The sequence below is a fragment of the Centroberyx affinis genome, unplaced genomic scaffold, assembly GCF_046629955.1.
Source record: "Centroberyx affinis isolate AG114_WGS23_722 - 3 ecotype Tasmania unplaced genomic scaffold, CSIRO-AGI_Caff_v1 ptg002554l_1, whole genome shotgun sequence".
NCBI classification, from domain to species: domain Eukaryota; kingdom Metazoa; phylum Chordata; class Actinopteri; order Beryciformes; family Berycidae; genus Centroberyx; species Centroberyx affinis.
Window position 1 is genome coordinate 141,970 of NW_027280766.1, and position 17,126 is coordinate 159,095.

Below are 17,126 nucleotides of genomic sequence, written 5' to 3' on the forward strand. Positions count from 1 at the left end.
AATTTTCTCTTAATCCATCTTTATTTAGCAAGTTTGCTTTCATCTGACATGCCTGTATATTATAGATGTTCATGGGTGAAGTACATTTTAGTTGCATAAGTCGACAGGAATGATCTGAAAAAATGAACTGAAAAAAAAACTGTAGACAAGGCAGTGAAGTGTGCATGCATGCTTTTATGTTTGCAGGTGTGAGTGAGAGGGAGAGAGAGAGAGAGAGGAGTAGGAGTGCAGAGAGAGAAAGTTTGGAGTGCTTCATCATAAACTTCCTTTATTTGTCTCAAACCAGGCACCATGGTAACTGCAGAAACAAACCGTGAAATGGGTGCACTTTAAAATACTACCTTGGAACAGGTTTTGCAGTGTTCAAGAGTGAGTGATTTTTATGTGAGAGAGTAAAACAAAAAACATTGGTCATACTGGAACTTTCTTTCATTTACATGATGGAAACAATAAGGTAGCCTACCCATAGAGAGAGAAAAACTGTCAAAGTTCAAATTTATTAGCATGCCTTACTAACTGTATGTTTGCATAGTGTTCTAGTGCACACAGAAATAACATTTGGTGTTTTTATTATTTTGGGAATTATTTAGACATGAAGGAGATGCAGCCAGGAAAGAAAAATAGCCCGAGCTAACTGGAATGAAAACACCGTAGACTAAACTATGGTTATAAACAAAGTACGCAGTAAATGAACTGTTTGTGTCTGAGAAACAGAGGGGAGGAAGTGTGTTGAGAGATGAAAAATAACTCATTTTAATCACATCACAGACTTGATATTCTGGTGTAAACACAGAGAAAGAGAGGAGGTGTGGGAAAAAAAATCCAATTCCAGAATAAAATGAGACTGTCAACGCGGTTCAAGCTCAGATCACGGGAACGGAGAGAGAGGAGAGGAGCGAGAGCCCTGGGTCCCATCCAGATCAATAGGGGCTGGAATGTGCCTGGGGGACCTCCAGGGCTTCAGTGTGGAGCTGCGCCTCCAGACCAAATAAGGACAGGAGCAGCAAGACCCGTCAAGCAGAGCAAGAGGAGGCCAGCCAGACTCAGAGCTGCCCAGGGATGAGGAGAGGTGAGGGGGGGCTGGCTCTCATCCTCACTCCGTCTGGAAGAGTCCATATAGGTACTCACACAAAGCTGGATGCGAGTAAAGCAGCTGAAGCCATACTAAGTGTTCGGTAGCAGTAGGTTTAAGAGACAAAACATTTGTAAAATCACAGGAGGGAGAAGCCAGAAGAGTGCATATAAGAAATAAGAAAATCTGCTCATCAGAAGTATTGTGAAAAGCTGGAGAGAGAGAGAGAGAGAACGTACTGATAGAAGCCCGTTCCCAAAATCTGACCAATGACTTCACTCTCAGGGTGGGGTCTCCAAATTCTCCTCCCCCTTCGCCCCCTCCCCCAGATGGTTCAAAATCTCCACAACTTAGTCATTCCCTTGCTCTTTAACTGTGCTCCCCACAGTGTGCAGGGACACCCTCTCACTTGAGCCTCCGCCACTTCACAGCTGTCTGTGCTGGTGCGACAGCAGGGAGACGAGTAGGGGACATGCCACTCAATGTAGTCTTGGATGGTCCGGCCCCCTGGGGGTTTCGACTGACCGGAGGAAAGGACTTCAACCAGCCCCTGACCATCTCCAGGGTGAGTGGAGAGTGTGTGTGTGTGTGTGTGTGTGTGTGTGTGTGTGTGTGTGTGTGAGAGAGAGGTGTGTGGTATGATGTCTGTACACAAATATAGCCTCCTGTACCTCAACTGTCCTCAAAACAGAACATTTCATCTTTCTCACTCCCCTCTTAAATGTTTGTCTTATTTCCTCTACTATTCTTTCCTCTAGTATGTATCTCCTCTATTAAACAGTGGTAAAGAATTCAGTTTGCTAAATCAGTCTAAATTTAAGCAGGGTTGCTTAAAACAAACACTCTCTCCCTCCCTCCTTAGCTCTTATTTTCATTTCTTTTCCCAGCCCTTCTCTCCTCCATGATTGTGCTCCTTGTAAGTCACTTGAGATGAGAGCATCAAGCTAAATGCCTAAAATATCAATGTAAATCTGCAGCTTTTATCCCATGGCAGAAGGTCCCGACCAGAAGAGTAAATGTTTGCTTTGGGCTCCACTTTGTTATCCAGGAGGATTCATTCTGGATAGAGTATGCCTGGGGTTGGGTGGTGGTGTGGGGCTTGCACCTGTGCCGCAGTAAATGCATGAGGCTTAGATACAAATAGCAGCTTACATTGTAGTCTGACATGCGCACGCACACACACACACACACACACACACACACACACACACACACACACACACACACACAAACGTACAAACACGCACACACAATACACACACGTGTCTCATTGTGTGGAGAAACAGACATTTTGCATCCTTGACTGTTTGAATTGTATACGCTTGCACAAACTTCTTAAAATCCTCCACACACCCAGAACATTCATGCCGGCAGCTGAGTCAACACAGTTAAAAATGGATTTGGAAACGATGAGCACTGCTCCGTTATGGTTACTATCTGATCTAATGGTGCAGTTGTCCAAGAGATTCTCTGCTTTAGCTTAAGGTCAGTACACACCATCATGCTGTGTTGGTAGATTAAGAGCGCAGCCAGGGTTGGGAAGTGACAGATTGCATGTAATGGAAGTAATCTTTTTACAAAAGACTGGTAACTGTAATCCATTACAGAAAACAAAAAACAGATTACGTATTATAGTTACTTATATTTTGGGGAAACAAACCATTAATTGATGGATTACACAAAGATGTTTAAAGAGAAAGGGGCATTTTGATTTTTCTGTACTCACAATTTCACTTGAAGTAACGATTAATAGTGGTTGCAGATTCAGATTGGTAAATTGGAATGAATCTTCATCTGTTAAATTTCTATAGTTTCTTGAGACAAAGGGTGTGTGTATTTGCCAGCATCCATGCATGTGTACATCTGTGTTATGGTGGCGTTCACTCTCATTTGTGTGCATACTTTCACAAATTTCACAGTATTACAGCTGGCTTGTGTTGATCAGATGTGAGGTGGTCCAGCAATCCTGTGCTGTTGGGGTTGTGCGTGTCTATATTTAGGAATGGCACCAGGGAGGACCGGCTAAAAGTGTAAGTGGCTAGGTCTCCAAACCACTGGCTCTGTCCAATAACCTCACACCTGTTGTGTTAGTGGACACTCACTGGCCTATATGAGTACAGTGATGAGAGAAGATTGGGATGGACGAGGAAAGAGAGGAATGGAAGAAGGAGGGAGGAATCAGGGAGCGGGTAAACGATACGCGCACAGAAGCGATGTGTTAGAATGCACTTGTAACAGAGAGCTACATTAAAGAAAGGAGTGCAAAAGGGATGGAGGTCCAATGTATCTGACATAACACCTCAGGAATACACACATTGTCTGGTTCTACACAAATGAGGGGAATTAGTAGGCACCAGCACATTCCTCTTGCTCTCCTGTTGTTGCTGCGCTGGAACCAAAGCCTTCACACAAGTGTAAGTGCATGCAGTGTCTCCCTTTCACTGCCATTTTTGGTCAGAGATTCCATCCTCCTTATGCTCCAGAACCGTTTCCTACTGGTGGGATAAACTGAACATTAGCGATTATCATCTTTTGTTCGGCAGAGAGGAGCCTGGAGTGATCATGGTGGGATCAGCAAACATTTTAGACCAGCCAGATTGTTTTCCCCCATTACTTCCAAGATAATCTCACTTTCCATCTCGCCGTCTTTCCTTCCTTCCTTCCTTCCTTCCTCCCTTGCTCTCTTTAATTTAGCGCCTTATTTCTTGTCTTGCTTCAAGTACTCATTTGGAAGGGGAACATGGGTGTTATGGCTAATGTTTGCAGTAGTTTACCCAAACATAGACAGATTTTTGACATGACAACAGAAGCATGTGAGAACACAAGGATTCAATAAAGGTAGTTGTGCAAGACCAAGGCCAAAGATGGGACCCTAGGGTCAGTACAGAAGACACAGGTAACAGACATGGGAGTAGTAAAACATACAGTGAGACAGGAGCAATTCAACAAATGCCTGACTGTAAATTATTGCTCCCTCTTTGGCAGTATGATACATCCCCTCAGCACTCTCATCCAGCGTTATTTATAGGCAGATGACCTAATTCAAACTTCAATGCAACGTTCCCTTGCGAGAGATACAATGTATCTAAGTTTCCTCTGTCCCGTAATGCAATATGGTTCGCCTTAGGTCATGACCCTCTGTAGTCTAATTGGGAATGTTCGGCTGAGTTTGAAGTTGGAAACAGGCTGCCTCCTGAGGTATTTGACCTATGACCCTGATGGTTATCTGGGACCACTTATTATAAACTTGATCACTTCCCAGCCAGCAGCATCCATATTCCATCTAGATGCTGTCACATGGTAGGAAGCAGCACATGTTTACTTTATCTCCATGACAAGGGACGAACAGTTTACACGCATGCATACCAACCAGGGCAACGCAGTTCTGTAACGGGAACCCTCGCGCCGCATCACAGAGAGCAGTCGGTGCAAGGAGTGCTATATGTTTTTATTATATGATAGTGAGAGTTGGCATGTAGGTGTGTTATTGTGGTCCTGATGGCCAGCTGTTGAGGGACACAGCATGGGGGAAGAACCTGTTCATGTGGCGAATAGTTATGGTCCTAAATGGCCTGAACCTTTTCTCTGATGGGAGTTTATTGAATAGTTAGGCCTCTTCGGTGAAGTCTGGAGCTGGTGTTTTGCAGGACCTGCATTTAGGGCAGGTGATACCCAAACACCCTGCCTACATACTTGCCTTGTATTTGAAAAAAGTAATGTAAACTTGTGATCCCAGTGGAGAAAATGAACACGGGTCTTGCAGGCTGGTGTCGGCTCAGGAGATGAGGTGCCAGTGATTGAGAACAGACCAAAAAATTTCACAAGGCTTCACCATCTGTACATTATTCATACTATACTGTGTAAAGGAGATTAAAAGGGGAGGGCGGGAAGGATAGGGAGACAGAGAGAGGGAGAGAGAGAACACATGATAGAGAGAGGAGATTGTACAGAAAGATACAGGGTGATAGATGGGAGAGTAGCATGCCTTGGTGAAGACAAGAGGATGCTATCCCTCTGTTTTCTGAGCAGTGGTCAGACAAATGAGAAACCACTGCTCTCAGGACCTATTCTACTGGCAAACAGTTTTAATATGAAAAACAAAAACAAAGATAGGCAACATAATCTGCCACAAGCTCTGCTAATGTATCAATTCATAATCATACCAACATTCATAAAGGTAGCACAACCCTGACAATGTGATCACCCATTCCCACAGACTTAGACTAAGTGAGTTTTAAGGTATAATATTGTTTAAATTAAAATTAAATTTAAAAAAAAAGAAGCTATACTGATTACATAACATTAAAACTGAAATAATTTATGCAATAGTTCAGCTTTACATGATTAAAGGCAAGGTACACATGGTAAAATCTCCAGTTCAAGTCATATATAATTATGAAAACACATCTCCTTGTGTTTTATTTGATTATAGTAGTAAATATGTCAAATTGGTTGATAATTATAAAATGGGTTGATAAGCACATCATGGATCAGATGGACAGTCCCAAAATAAAGCAGCAGTAAAGAGCCACAAGGCTATAGGTAGCTCTGCCTCATTGTTTCCAAGCTGTTGTGCAATCAGCTGTTTTTTATGTGTGCTCCATATGTATTTATGACTCAATGGTTGTTGTGTGTTGAGTGCTTTCTTTCCTATGTGGGCAGGCACTCGTCCCATTGTGACAAAGACAGTAAGAGCCCCGACAACCAAACCAACCCCGCCTGCAGGAAACCTGCACAAACAAAAAAACACAGCAAAAATGCAAAAACACTGTCTTCTCTGCTCCTCCCCCTACTCCCCCTTCTTCCTTTTGTAACACTCTTCTATTGACATCTTCAACCTTTAAATACAGTATATCCTCTCATCTGAACACCCACTGCCATAGTCCTGTTTCTTATCCTATCTCTCCCCTCTTTATTCATCCCTTGCGCTCCCTTTCAGATCACTCCGGGCAGTAAGGCCTCCATAGCCAACCTGTGCCCTGGTGATGTCATCCTGGCCATCGAGGGTGTCCCAGCCGCAGACATGATGCACTGTGAAGCCCAGAACAAGATCAAAGAATCCACCACTCAGCTCTGTCTCACTGTTGAAAGGTTATATGCAAAAACTAGTAGCATACACGCTCACATACTTACTCACACAACATACGAAGGTGTCTTTGTTTGCATCCTGTGATATGGCAGGAAAAGGCTAACATGCCAAGCATAGGTTTTAACCTGAGTTTAAATGTTTTATGTCAGTAGATTATAGACAATGCACACACACACACACACACACACACACACACACAATCTCAACTTGCGGTCATGTTGAGCTGACCGTCTAACCATGATGTGTTCCCAGGAATGAAACAAGACTGTGGACACCACAAGTTACAGAAGACGGTAAAGCCCACCCATTCAAAATCAACCTGGAAGCAGAGCAGCAGGTGTGTGTGTGTGTGTGTCTGTGTGTGTGTGTGTGTGTGTGTGTGTGTGTGTGTGTGTAAAATGGGTCCATACTGATTAAAGATTAAAAAAAATCTTGTCTAAATTCACTCCTCCCCCTTGTTCCCTCCTTTCTCTCTGCTTCCATTCAGGAGTACAAACCTATTGGCACCGGTCACAACCGGAAGGCTCAGCCGTTCGTTGCGGCGGCGAACATCGATGACAAGCGTCAGGTGGTCAGTACAGCCTACAACACTCCCATAGGCCTCTACTCCTCAGGCAACATCCAGGACGCCATGCAGGGCCAGATCCGCGGCCTCGTCCACGACAAGCCTGAGAGGTGACACTCCATCTCTAACATGACAGTCAGGGTCATTCCATAGTCACAAAGTTTGGACACACCTGAATGTTTTTCATTATCTTAAAGCCATTTTGATCTAAAGGCTTATGCTTAAATGCTTGAAATTTGTTTTTTAGACAAATATAAATAGTGAAGTTGATGCCTATGTATGAATTTCTTTCCAAAGCCTTTGCCTTTCAGTCAAGGCAAAGGGCGGCTACTTTAAATAATCTAAAATATAAGATAGTTTTGATTTGTTTAACACTTTTTTGGTCACTGCATAATTCCATTTGTGTTATTTCATAGTTTTGATGTCTTTACTATTATTCTAAAATGTGAAAGATGTGTGCGTCCAAACTTTTGACTGGTGTAGGTAGATAGATAGATAGATAGATCTATCTATCTACACCAGTTCTGCTACTGCTACTGCTGTTTTTCTGCTTAGCTCTTGTTTTGTTTGTTGCATTTTTGCAGCCGACCTGCTCTCCACATCAGTCACCCACTGGCTCTCCCTGCCAGTCACACAGTTGCTGTTGGGAGGCGTCAGCCACTTTGTTTTATGCAGCCCCAGATCTGCTATGATAGCATTCAGCCTTCCCAGGAAGTCATGTGGATTTCATTAGGCTACCAGATATATGGTGTGTCATGCTGAGTGTATATTACCGAAGCACACAGGAATGATTCTTTCCATGGCTTGAGCAGGACCTGTTTCTGAATGAGATATAAATCACATCAAACCTGGGTCATGTCAGCTCATACTACATTACACACTGCTGCGTACAAGGTACAAGCAGTACATTAGAAAGTAGGGCAGCCAAAATCTGTCAGTAGACTAATATTTGTTATTGATGCATAAATCAAACCGTGACTCTTGAAAAAAAGGGCAATTATACTAAGCATGGAAAAGGGCATCTTGTACAATCTGCATGTTGTAAATAACAGCTAAAACCATTCATTAATCAACATCCTCTCTCCTTCTCTGTGTGGTCCTGGTCCACCCTGTGTATTTCCTTACTCATCTCACATTTCTCATCTCTCTTGTTCTCCTTTTAAGGCGGTCTGCCCCTCTTGTATCTGTATAATCTCCAGCTGGTTGTTCTCCCCTGATCTTGCCCACAATAACCACAAGTTCAGGACAAGGCAGTTAAGACTGTCCCAGCTGCCATGCATCATTTCTGCCAAAGAGTATAAAGCAATGGACTTTGGGCGGTCTGGGAGAGGCAGGCAATAAGTTCAATTTGTCATTGTCATGTGGAAACCGATTATACCATAATAGTGCTGTGGCATGGTTAGAAGTTACAGATACAGATACAGATACAGATTCAGATACAGATACAGATGTACTTTATTAACATCTGTCTATATCTGTTGTGTGTACACTTGTGTTTGTGTCTATAACCAGGCACTATACTCTATGTGTGTGTTTGAATCTGTGTTTGTGTGTGTGTGTCCTGTTCAGTCCCAGGACCTTATCCTCCATTGAGGAGTCTGATGTGTACCGGATGCTACAGAAAGACCAAGAGGAGCCCCAGGAGCCCCGGCAGTCTGGCTCCTTCAAAGCCCTGCAGGACTTTGTTAACAGCGATGGTGAGCTCTTCCTCTTTCCCTGATGAAGCACTTCCTCAGCACTACAAAAACATTTTACGCACGGCACATTAAGGACCAAAAGCCATGAAATGATGGAGTGAAAGTCTTGAAGTGATGGATTGAAAGCCTTGAAATGATGGACTGAAAGCCTTGAAATGGCAAATAGTACAGAGAAGCGTCTGAAAGTCTGAAACATTTTGGCTTATGTTGATAGTGAGCGAGGCAAAAGCCAAGCTGTCTAAATACTTAAAAATCTATTTTATCATTGCTTCTGCAGTTTTCTTTTCATGAGATACTGTTTTTGGTGAGAATCGTTCAATATGTTGTATTAATATCGTTGCAATATTGAGGGATCCAGTTCAATATGGGCTACAGAATAACAGTGCTCATCTGATCTTCTATTAACTGTTGCATGAGCAGTTCATAGACACAAGGACTGATCTTGTAAGGAAGGATCTGGGCCTGATACCTGGAAGATGCAGCAGCAAACAGTGCATGAGTGGGAAAAGAGTAGGCATGAGACAAAGGCAGAGAGTTTACCGCACTTCCTTACCGAGCGGCTTCCTATCTAATGCATTCACAAGAAAGATAAGCTGTCCTTTGTCATTCAGTCTCAATGCGGCTTCAGAGCCCGCTCAGCGAGGCCTGGCTGATGGACAGGTCACACTCTTGATTGGGGAACCTTGTTGGATGCTGTGTGTTTTGTGTATGAACGTAGTACTCACTGAATTATGCGGCTTCATGTATCAGTGTACTGGCAGCAGCACCAAGAAATGTTCCTAGCAACCCTTATGGCAATAAAGTTTGACCTTGAATTATTATTCCAATTATTTAGCATTATGGCTACTGTAAGTATAGACAGGCAATTGGTATCGAAATAATGAAATAATGAAATAATGAAATAAAGCAGTAGTTTCACATTGCATGATTAACGGCATCCACAAGGTACACATGGTAAAATCTCAAATCAGGGTTTTCCTGTTCAAGTCATACATAATTATGAAAACACATTCTCCCGGTGTTTTCTTTTATTATCGTTAGAGTAGTAAAAACGTGTTATGATACAGATTGGTTGACAATTATGAAATGGGTTGATAAGCACATCATGGATCAGATTGACAGTCCCAAAATAAAGCAGCAGTAAAGGGCCACGAGGCTATAGGTAGCCCTGCCTCATATTGTTTCTAGCTGTTTTGCAATCAACTGTTTTTTATGTGTGCTCCATATATATTTATGACTCAATGGTTGTTGTGTGTTGAGTGCTCTCTTTCCTATGTGGGCAGGCACTCGTCCCATTGTGACGAAGACAGTAAGAGCCCCGACAACCAAACCAACCCCGCCTGCAGGAAACCTGCAGAAACTGCCCCTCTGTGACAAGTGTGGGAATGGCATTGTGTAAGTACAAGTAGGATGTAATGAGCTGAGTATTGTATCACTAGTAGGAGTATCACCTCCCATTCACATTCACAACCGCTATCCTCATCCCTCAGTGTATATAGTCTTGCACTGTAGATAGATAGATGGATGGATGGATGGCTCAATGGCTGGATGGATGGATGGATGGGTGGATGGGTGGATGGGTGGATGGATGGATAGATAGATAGATAGATAGATAGATAGATAGATAGATAGATAGATAGATAGATAGATAGATAGATAGATAGATAGATAGATAGATAGAATCTCTATATATAATATATCTAAATATATCTATATACTATTCTTTGCTCCTGCAGTGACCAAGAAGCAAAGATCTATCGCCTATAACTTATTAAATGCCTAATTAAATACCTAGATATTATTTGTCATTTTTTGACATCTCTCTCTCTCTCTCTCTCTCTGTTTCTCTCTCTCCCTCTCTCTCTCTGTCTTTTACGCTACAGGGGGACAGTTGTGAAAGCACGGGATAAGTATCGTCACCCTGGTTGCTTTGTGTGCTCCGACTGTGACGTCAACCTCAAACAGAAGGGCTACTTCTTTGTGGAGGGGCAGCTGTACTGCGAGACCCACGCTCGTGCGAGAATGAGACCACCAGAGGGACACGACCTCATCACGACTTTCCACTCTGCATAAATGCCCCCTTTAAGAACATACAAACAATCACTCCCACACACACACACACACACACTTTGCCAAACACTCCTACATCTGTGCTGTATGTGTTCATCTACACTTTGATGTTGTCTGTGTGCAATGTTTTGCACGTAGGCTTGGAGTGATTTTAATAAGAATACGCTTTTCTCTCATATCTAAACATAAAGGTGTGATGTTTTGTCAACTTTATACAGTCAACTTTATAAAGGAACATTTTGCAGACGACAGTTGGACAGCGCTGTTGTTGGAGGAGCCAAATGGCAGTGAGTGACAAAACAAAAGACACTGAGACTTGCCACCTTCATCTCACCAATTTCTCACAATTTGGTGTCCTTCCAATAAAGACCTCTATTCAAACTGTAAGATGGCATCTGTATGTGGACTATCAGATAAATAGGACCACCTATAAAGATTAACAGGGGACAGCCTCAATATGGCAAACTACCCTAATGGATTAGAAGTAGCCTAATGGAGAACTGGCTTGAGTTGTACTATATGATTAGTTTCTACATTGGTTTGTGATGTAGAAAGCTAACTTTACTGGAGTAAACCAATTATCTCATGCATGGGGTTGGGGAGGGGGCGGGGCCTCTCATACTGCCAGCCAATCAAAGCAGTGGCTCTTTCTGACTGCTTGAAACAGGCACAAGAGACTGTTCCCTCTGTGATGACATTTTTCATGTTGATAGATGACAAAAACCTAGTCAGTTATGTTGACTGAATTGATCAATTAATTGATCATCCACAATTGCATTGTTTTGAGAACTTCATATCAACTGTTAAAGTTGACTTGTGGCCTCTTGTGGTTGGCTAAGTGAGGAGTGGAGCGGTCTACTGCTGGCAGCCTTGGAGGAGGCAGCTGTGTTCCAGTCGTCACTCAGGGAACAAAATCCCTGAATGCCCAAAACAGCCTGTAGCTCTGTGGGATACAATAAAGTAGAAACTAGATCTCCCTTTAAATGTTGGTGTAAGTAGATAACAACAGGCTTCTGAAGCTGATGCTACATCCAGGCAGGTGGGAGAGGCTGCCTCTGCAAATAAAAAATAACTGCTCCGCCTCAACAATAGTATTTCCTGTTACCAAGCAACCTTGAACACTAAGGAAAAAGTAAAGTAAAAGTAGTAGTAGTAGAATCTTTGATAAAGGCAAATAAAAAGCAAGCTTTGGCTATGTTAAAATAATTTTCATATGTCAGTTTATTTTGATACCTATCAATGGGAGAGAGGCCACAGCTATGCTTTCTCTCTACCTGTGAGTAATTTGATAGTGGGTTAAAGAAGTTGAATTTTACCAAGCCCTAACAATAACTAACATGTTAACATATGTAGTGAACTACCATAATTATCCAGCATATCTTAACCTTAGCTAACATGAGTTTAGCCAGAAAAGAAGATCAGAACTTGCAAGTCAACCCCTCTCTTTCTCAGAAAGGGCCGACAGACAGGTCTTTTTAAAAGAAAACATAAAAGATGGAGATCGCTACATTTACTGGATATCTGATAAAATGCAGAATGTCACTTTTCATCAACATCAACCTTTATTTAAACAGGGAAAACACACTGAGAGCAAGCTCTCTTTTACAGGTGTGTCCTGTTTCCAGGCTAAAAAAAAAGAATAAATAACAGACAACAATTACAAGATAAGGCAAGATAAGTTATAGGGTGAAAATAAGGAGGATTGGGTGGAGAATAACCCTGTTTTGAGATGTGTAACTGCACACTATAAGAACTAGGCTGACCTTTTCTTAATTTGACAATTTAAAAACTGTCTGGCCGGGGAAGTCAGACAGCTCAGAGACAAGCTGGTGTTCAGCAGAGCGGTGGACCAGAGGAGAATCCTGACACCAGCCACAAGGACGGGAGCCTTGCTGTAGGCCAACACCCAGCTGAATGAATGCTTTTCCAGTGGTATTGTCCATAAATGTGAAAACCAGTTCAAAAAAGAAAATAAGTCTTTGAGACAAGGCTGAAGGAAGATTTGAGGAATGTCAAGGAAGCTGCCGGCAACATGAAGAAGTTGAAAGAGAAACATGGTCGTCCTAATAAATGTCGTCTTACAATACAGAAAGAGAAGGCTCTACTTCAGCTGGAGGTATGCAGGCTGCATTATGAAACCATCTCCCTGCAGCTAAACATGAAAAGAAAATAATAACATGGTCATATAATACACCTAGGCACAGGTACTGATCCTGTAGCTACAGACAGCACAATTCAATGCAGCATCTATACAGCAGCCCAGTTAGAACAGATAGAGGGTCCATAGTAGTTGAGGGTATGAGATGATTTTTTTTCTCATTCTGGTTTGTTTGGGTTCCTTTGTAAGATCAGTCAGATTTAAAAAACAAAAAAACAAAAAAAAAGACTAAAACTGAGATACAGTTTCAACTCTGTCAGCAATTATAATTTATACAGCAATGATGTGACTTGCAGCCCTCTTCGAAAGTGCAGGTAGCGTGATAATTGAGCATATAAGAATGGAGTTTAATGGAGAAGTGTAGAAAGAAAGCACAAACATACAAAAAACAGAGGCACAAAAATGACATTGGTCAGGCTAGACAGAATATCCCCACTCCTTTCTCTGCTACTTCATGTGGGACAGTTACAGAGTCATAACTGGTTTAATAAATAATAGTTGGGCATCACTGCATCAACTGAATAATTAAGTTGGATGAACAGCCGTACCCACCAGTGAGGCAAGACAGTGTCTCCTGCTGTTCTGACAAGACAGTGTAAAGACAGTGGGGGGAGCTAGAGTATCATTCTTTAGCTCTTTGCCTATGAAAACATGAAAACACAAGTCCTTCTAGTCAAATTGGGTGTGAGGAGTTTTGGAAACCCCAGCAGTATGCAGCAGGTATATACAGATCTCTAGTGGTGTGGTGTTGAGGTGATCCCACTGATGCTACTAGTCAAATACTCGATATTTTGGAGAGAGTGTCCCACTTATATTGCCCTGTGGACTCAAGTGGCTGATGAACATAAAGAGTCATTCATGTTATTCATATCATCTATGAAAAAGTAATTCATCAGTCTCACTGCCAGCTCCACTTCATTATTCTGCACTAAATATCATCATACTATAAAGCAAGGAATCCGTCTGTCCTTCGTATATCTCGAGCACCGTTCGTCCGATCGACTTCACACTTGGCGGGTGTATTGCTGGGGACCCAGGGAAGTACAGTGTCAGATTTGGTGCAATTTGGACACGCGACACGTTCAATATTAATAAACTTTGAATAAACAAGCGAACAGCGCTCTGTGTAGCAGCGGCGCGAACGGGCACTGCACTAGTACAACTAATTGACAAAATCCATACTCAAGTTACTGACTGCCCTGATACCTATCATTAACTTTGATTTCTACTTTGCTCAGTGCCTATTGACTTTGCGTTGCATCGCATTATGCCATTAATTAAATATTAATACATAGATGGATGAATGGAGAGCCAGCAGGAAGACAAGCTTACTGACTTTAAGTGCTTGCTGCTACGTAAGCCAAAAGAGAAACCCGGCAGCAAACAAGGATAAATCTAATTAGTTTTAAACCCCATTATTCGTTTTACTCAAAGGCTTGATTAGCGCGCGCGCCCCTCCCCTGTCCCAAGGGCACGCTTTGTGACAGCGGCAGCAGCTCAATAACTTTAGACAGTTAAAGAAACAATTATTGATTTACGTGCGGAATAGACCATGAATAGCTTACTAAAAACGGAGATGTGGGGCTAATGTCCTGCTCCCTCGGTCCCTCACGCACAGACAAAGTAAATCAGCGAGGAGCCGGTCAACAGGAAGACCTGCGCTATCCTAATCACGGTGAGAACATAGAGTGGCAATTAGGATGCTCGCTGCAAACAAAGACAGGTTAGGGAGGGGGAGGAACTCTTCTCTGTCTACTAGGAAAGCCTGTTGTAGTTTCCTGCTGAACTCTAATGTACACAAGCATCTGCATCCTACTGTGTATCCATAACCAGGACCCCGACTGAAACAAAAGCTTATTTAAATCCCTATGTTTACATGAATTAATGGAAATATTTTCAACACAGGTAGGCTATATGACTTGAGTTTTGTCACTACCTCTGTAGTAGATATTTTGTGTTGGTGAACTGTAATTCTCTTTCTGAGCCGATATGTGGACCTTAGTGCACCTCGGTAAAGTTCTGATTGTTAATAATGGCATAATATATAGGCTACCTACTGGTGTAACATTTAATCAGGCAACTGCAGCTTTCGGCTCTCCAACATTAATTACACATTCATATTTTCATCTGTCATTTTCCAGTTTTCCAAAAAAGTAGCTGCAACACAGCACTTGAATATTAAAAACATAATACTGTCAACAATGCTGCCTTCTGACTTGTACTTCTATAGGTTACACATTTTTTACCAAATCCTGAATTATTAATTAAAAAAAAAATACATTGCATTACACCATTAACTTAATTAAATATTAATACATAGATGGATGAATGGAGATAGCTCTATAAGGCAAAATATCTGCACAAAACAGAACACAAAGTACACATTTTTTGCAAATGATTCATGATTCTTCTTTGACTGTGATTTGATAATGATTTAGAGATTTGTGGCTTTGAAATCTGTGCAAGCCGTGTCTTGCGCCTGCCTGCTCTTGGCACCTCTTGACCTCAGACTGAAGGGCCGGTTACACTTGCACACGGAGAGAAAGGCCGTCCTGTAATTGTTGTTCATCCACCCGTACAGGATCGGATTGACAAACGTGGAGCACATGGCCACGACATGGAACGCGGTGAAAAGCAATTTGAAGTCTTTCATATCTAGAACGCTGCTGTCTATGTCTACCGCCAACTGGAACGCGTGGAACGGCAGCCAGCTGACGGCAAACACCACCACCACGGTCACCAGCATCTTGGTGGTTTTCTTCTTGCGCCGGTGCCGGTCATTCCGAACTCCGGGGCTCATGTGGTTCTTCAGTTTACTCCAGATGCGGATGTAGGCGAAGGAGTTGATGGCCAGAGGCAGGCCGTACTGAAGCAGCAGCATGGAAATACTGTAGATGCTTCCGTTCATGCTGCTTCCCGGCCACTTCTCCGTGCACACCTGGATGGACTCGTCCGGTGAGAGGTCAAAGGTCCCGTACTCCCTGAAGATGGCGAGCGGGCTGGCCAGGAGGGCGCTGACGGCCCACGTGACGACGATGACCGCGGCGCACATGTATTTGGACATCTTGGTCTCCAGGTGGTAGACGATGCTCCGGTGGCGGTCCAGCGCGATGATGTTGAGCGTGATGGTGGACACGTGCACGGCCATGCCTTGGGCGCACGGCAGCGTGAAGCACAGCACCTGCCCAAACTTCCACTCCCCGTACAGAGTGTAGACCAGAGTGAAGGGTAAACACAGAGTGTTCACCAGCAAGTCCGCCACGGCTAAGTTGACGATGAAGAAGTTGGTTACAGTCCGTAGATTTCTGAACTTGTAGACTACATATATCACCAAGGAGTTTCCAATGACTCCAAACAATATGATCGTGCTGTAAGCCAGGATGAGGACAACTTGCACGCCCACCAGCTTTGTACTGTCCTCTAGATTCAGAAAGTTGTCATATTGAGTTGGGGTTGCAGCCGAGCAGCAGTAGGAGGATTCAACTTCAAGTTTAGAATCTTCCATCTGAGTCATGTTTAGCTGACTTGCAGTATCCATTGCTAACAGTCCCCATAAGTCAATCTGTGAAAATATGGAGATGGAGATCAGTTTGAGCAATGGACAAGAAGTCAGTTATTTTTTATTAATCTAATGAAATTCATTATTTAGTTGCAGACTTACACAATTTCCTCAATATTTTCCCAATTAAACAGGACATAGCCTACAGGATATACAGGACGGTATCTAGAAAATGCAATATAATGTTAATCACATTTTGAGCACATGAAAAACATCACATTTGATAAAAATGTCCCCCTTCTCCTCTAAGGTGTCACCTTTAAGAAAGGTTGCTATCCTTCAGACAACAGTGACAAAAAGTTACAGCATTTTTATTACATCTGGTGATTTTGTGGGTTTTCAAAGTGTTTAATATTATTTCAATGTTCACTGTATTGATGATTTGGCTGCTAAATATCCATCTAGCAACATTATGGAGATAAGGGATGACATATATACATATATATACATTATATATATATATATAATTGTCAAAACCCATCCCCTTTGTAAAACTCCAACCATCCCATGTCATCCCTCTTTATGGCACTAAGATATAATTTAATCAAGAAACATGGAAGCCACTTATTAGTGATATTTAATCAAAATAATGCACTGCCTGTATAGTTTTATTTCTGTAGAGAATTGTAAGTTCCACTACAATCAACAGACAATCAACAAAGATAATTTTCCTGCAATCAAGCTATTTTAATTAGCTGACTAATTGTTGGAGTGAAACCACTGAAGCAGCAAATATTCATTATGTCACAAGAAAAGGCATTTATTACAAAAACAAAAAAAAATGTATTTTTGAAATTCTTTTTATGATACTTTTTGATTTTTTTTTTTATGATTTTGTGTCACATTCCCGCTCCCACAGAATTACAGAATAACCAAAATACACTACTAAGTTGTATTATGTTAAATCACATTACAC

General features: G+C 42.2%; 2 protein-coding genes across 2 annotated transcripts; one reads left to right on the top strand and one right to left on the bottom strand.

Annotated features, from left to right (window-relative positions):
- Positions 1-1,458: 1,458 nt before the first annotated feature.
- LOC139656850 (PDZ and LIM domain protein 3-like) lies at positions 1,459-10,880 on the top strand. The gene is made up of 7 exons (XM_071534480.1): positions 1,459-1,637; positions 6,012-6,163; positions 6,414-6,498; positions 6,649-6,836; positions 8,296-8,423; positions 9,707-9,818; positions 10,307-10,880. The coding sequence occupies exons 1-7, from the start codon at positions 1,545-1,547 to the stop codon at positions 10,494-10,496; spliced, it is 948 nt and encodes a 315-aa protein (XP_071390581.1). The 5' UTR covers positions 1,459-1,544; the 3' UTR covers positions 10,497-10,880.
- Positions 10,881-15,085: 4,205 nt separating this feature from the next.
- npy2r (neuropeptide Y receptor Y2) lies at positions 15,086-16,201 on the bottom strand. The gene has a single exon (XM_071534486.1). The coding sequence runs from the start codon at positions 16,187-16,189 to the stop codon at positions 15,086-15,088; it is 1,104 nt and encodes a 367-aa protein (XP_071390587.1). The 5' UTR covers positions 16,190-16,201.
- Positions 16,202-17,126: the final 925 nt, after the last annotated feature.

Excerpts from the sequence above, each read along its gene's own strand:
- LOC139656850 (XM_071534480.1), top strand. The coding sequence starts at position 1,545 with ATGCCACTCAATGTAGTCTTGGATGGTCCGGCCCCCTGGGGGTTTCGA. Across the intron at positions 6,499-6,648 it reads ACCTGGAAGCAGAGCAGCAG|GAGTACAAACCTATTGGCAC; the intron begins GTGTGTGTGTGT and ends GCTTCCATTCAG. Across the intron at positions 8,424-9,706 it reads GGACTTTGTTAACAGCGATG|GCACTCGTCCCATTGTGACG; the intron begins GTGAGCTCTTCC and ends CTATGTGGGCAG.
- npy2r (XM_071534486.1), bottom strand. The coding sequence starts at position 16,189 with ATGGATACTGCAAGTCAGCTAAACATGACTCAGATGGAAGATTCTAAA.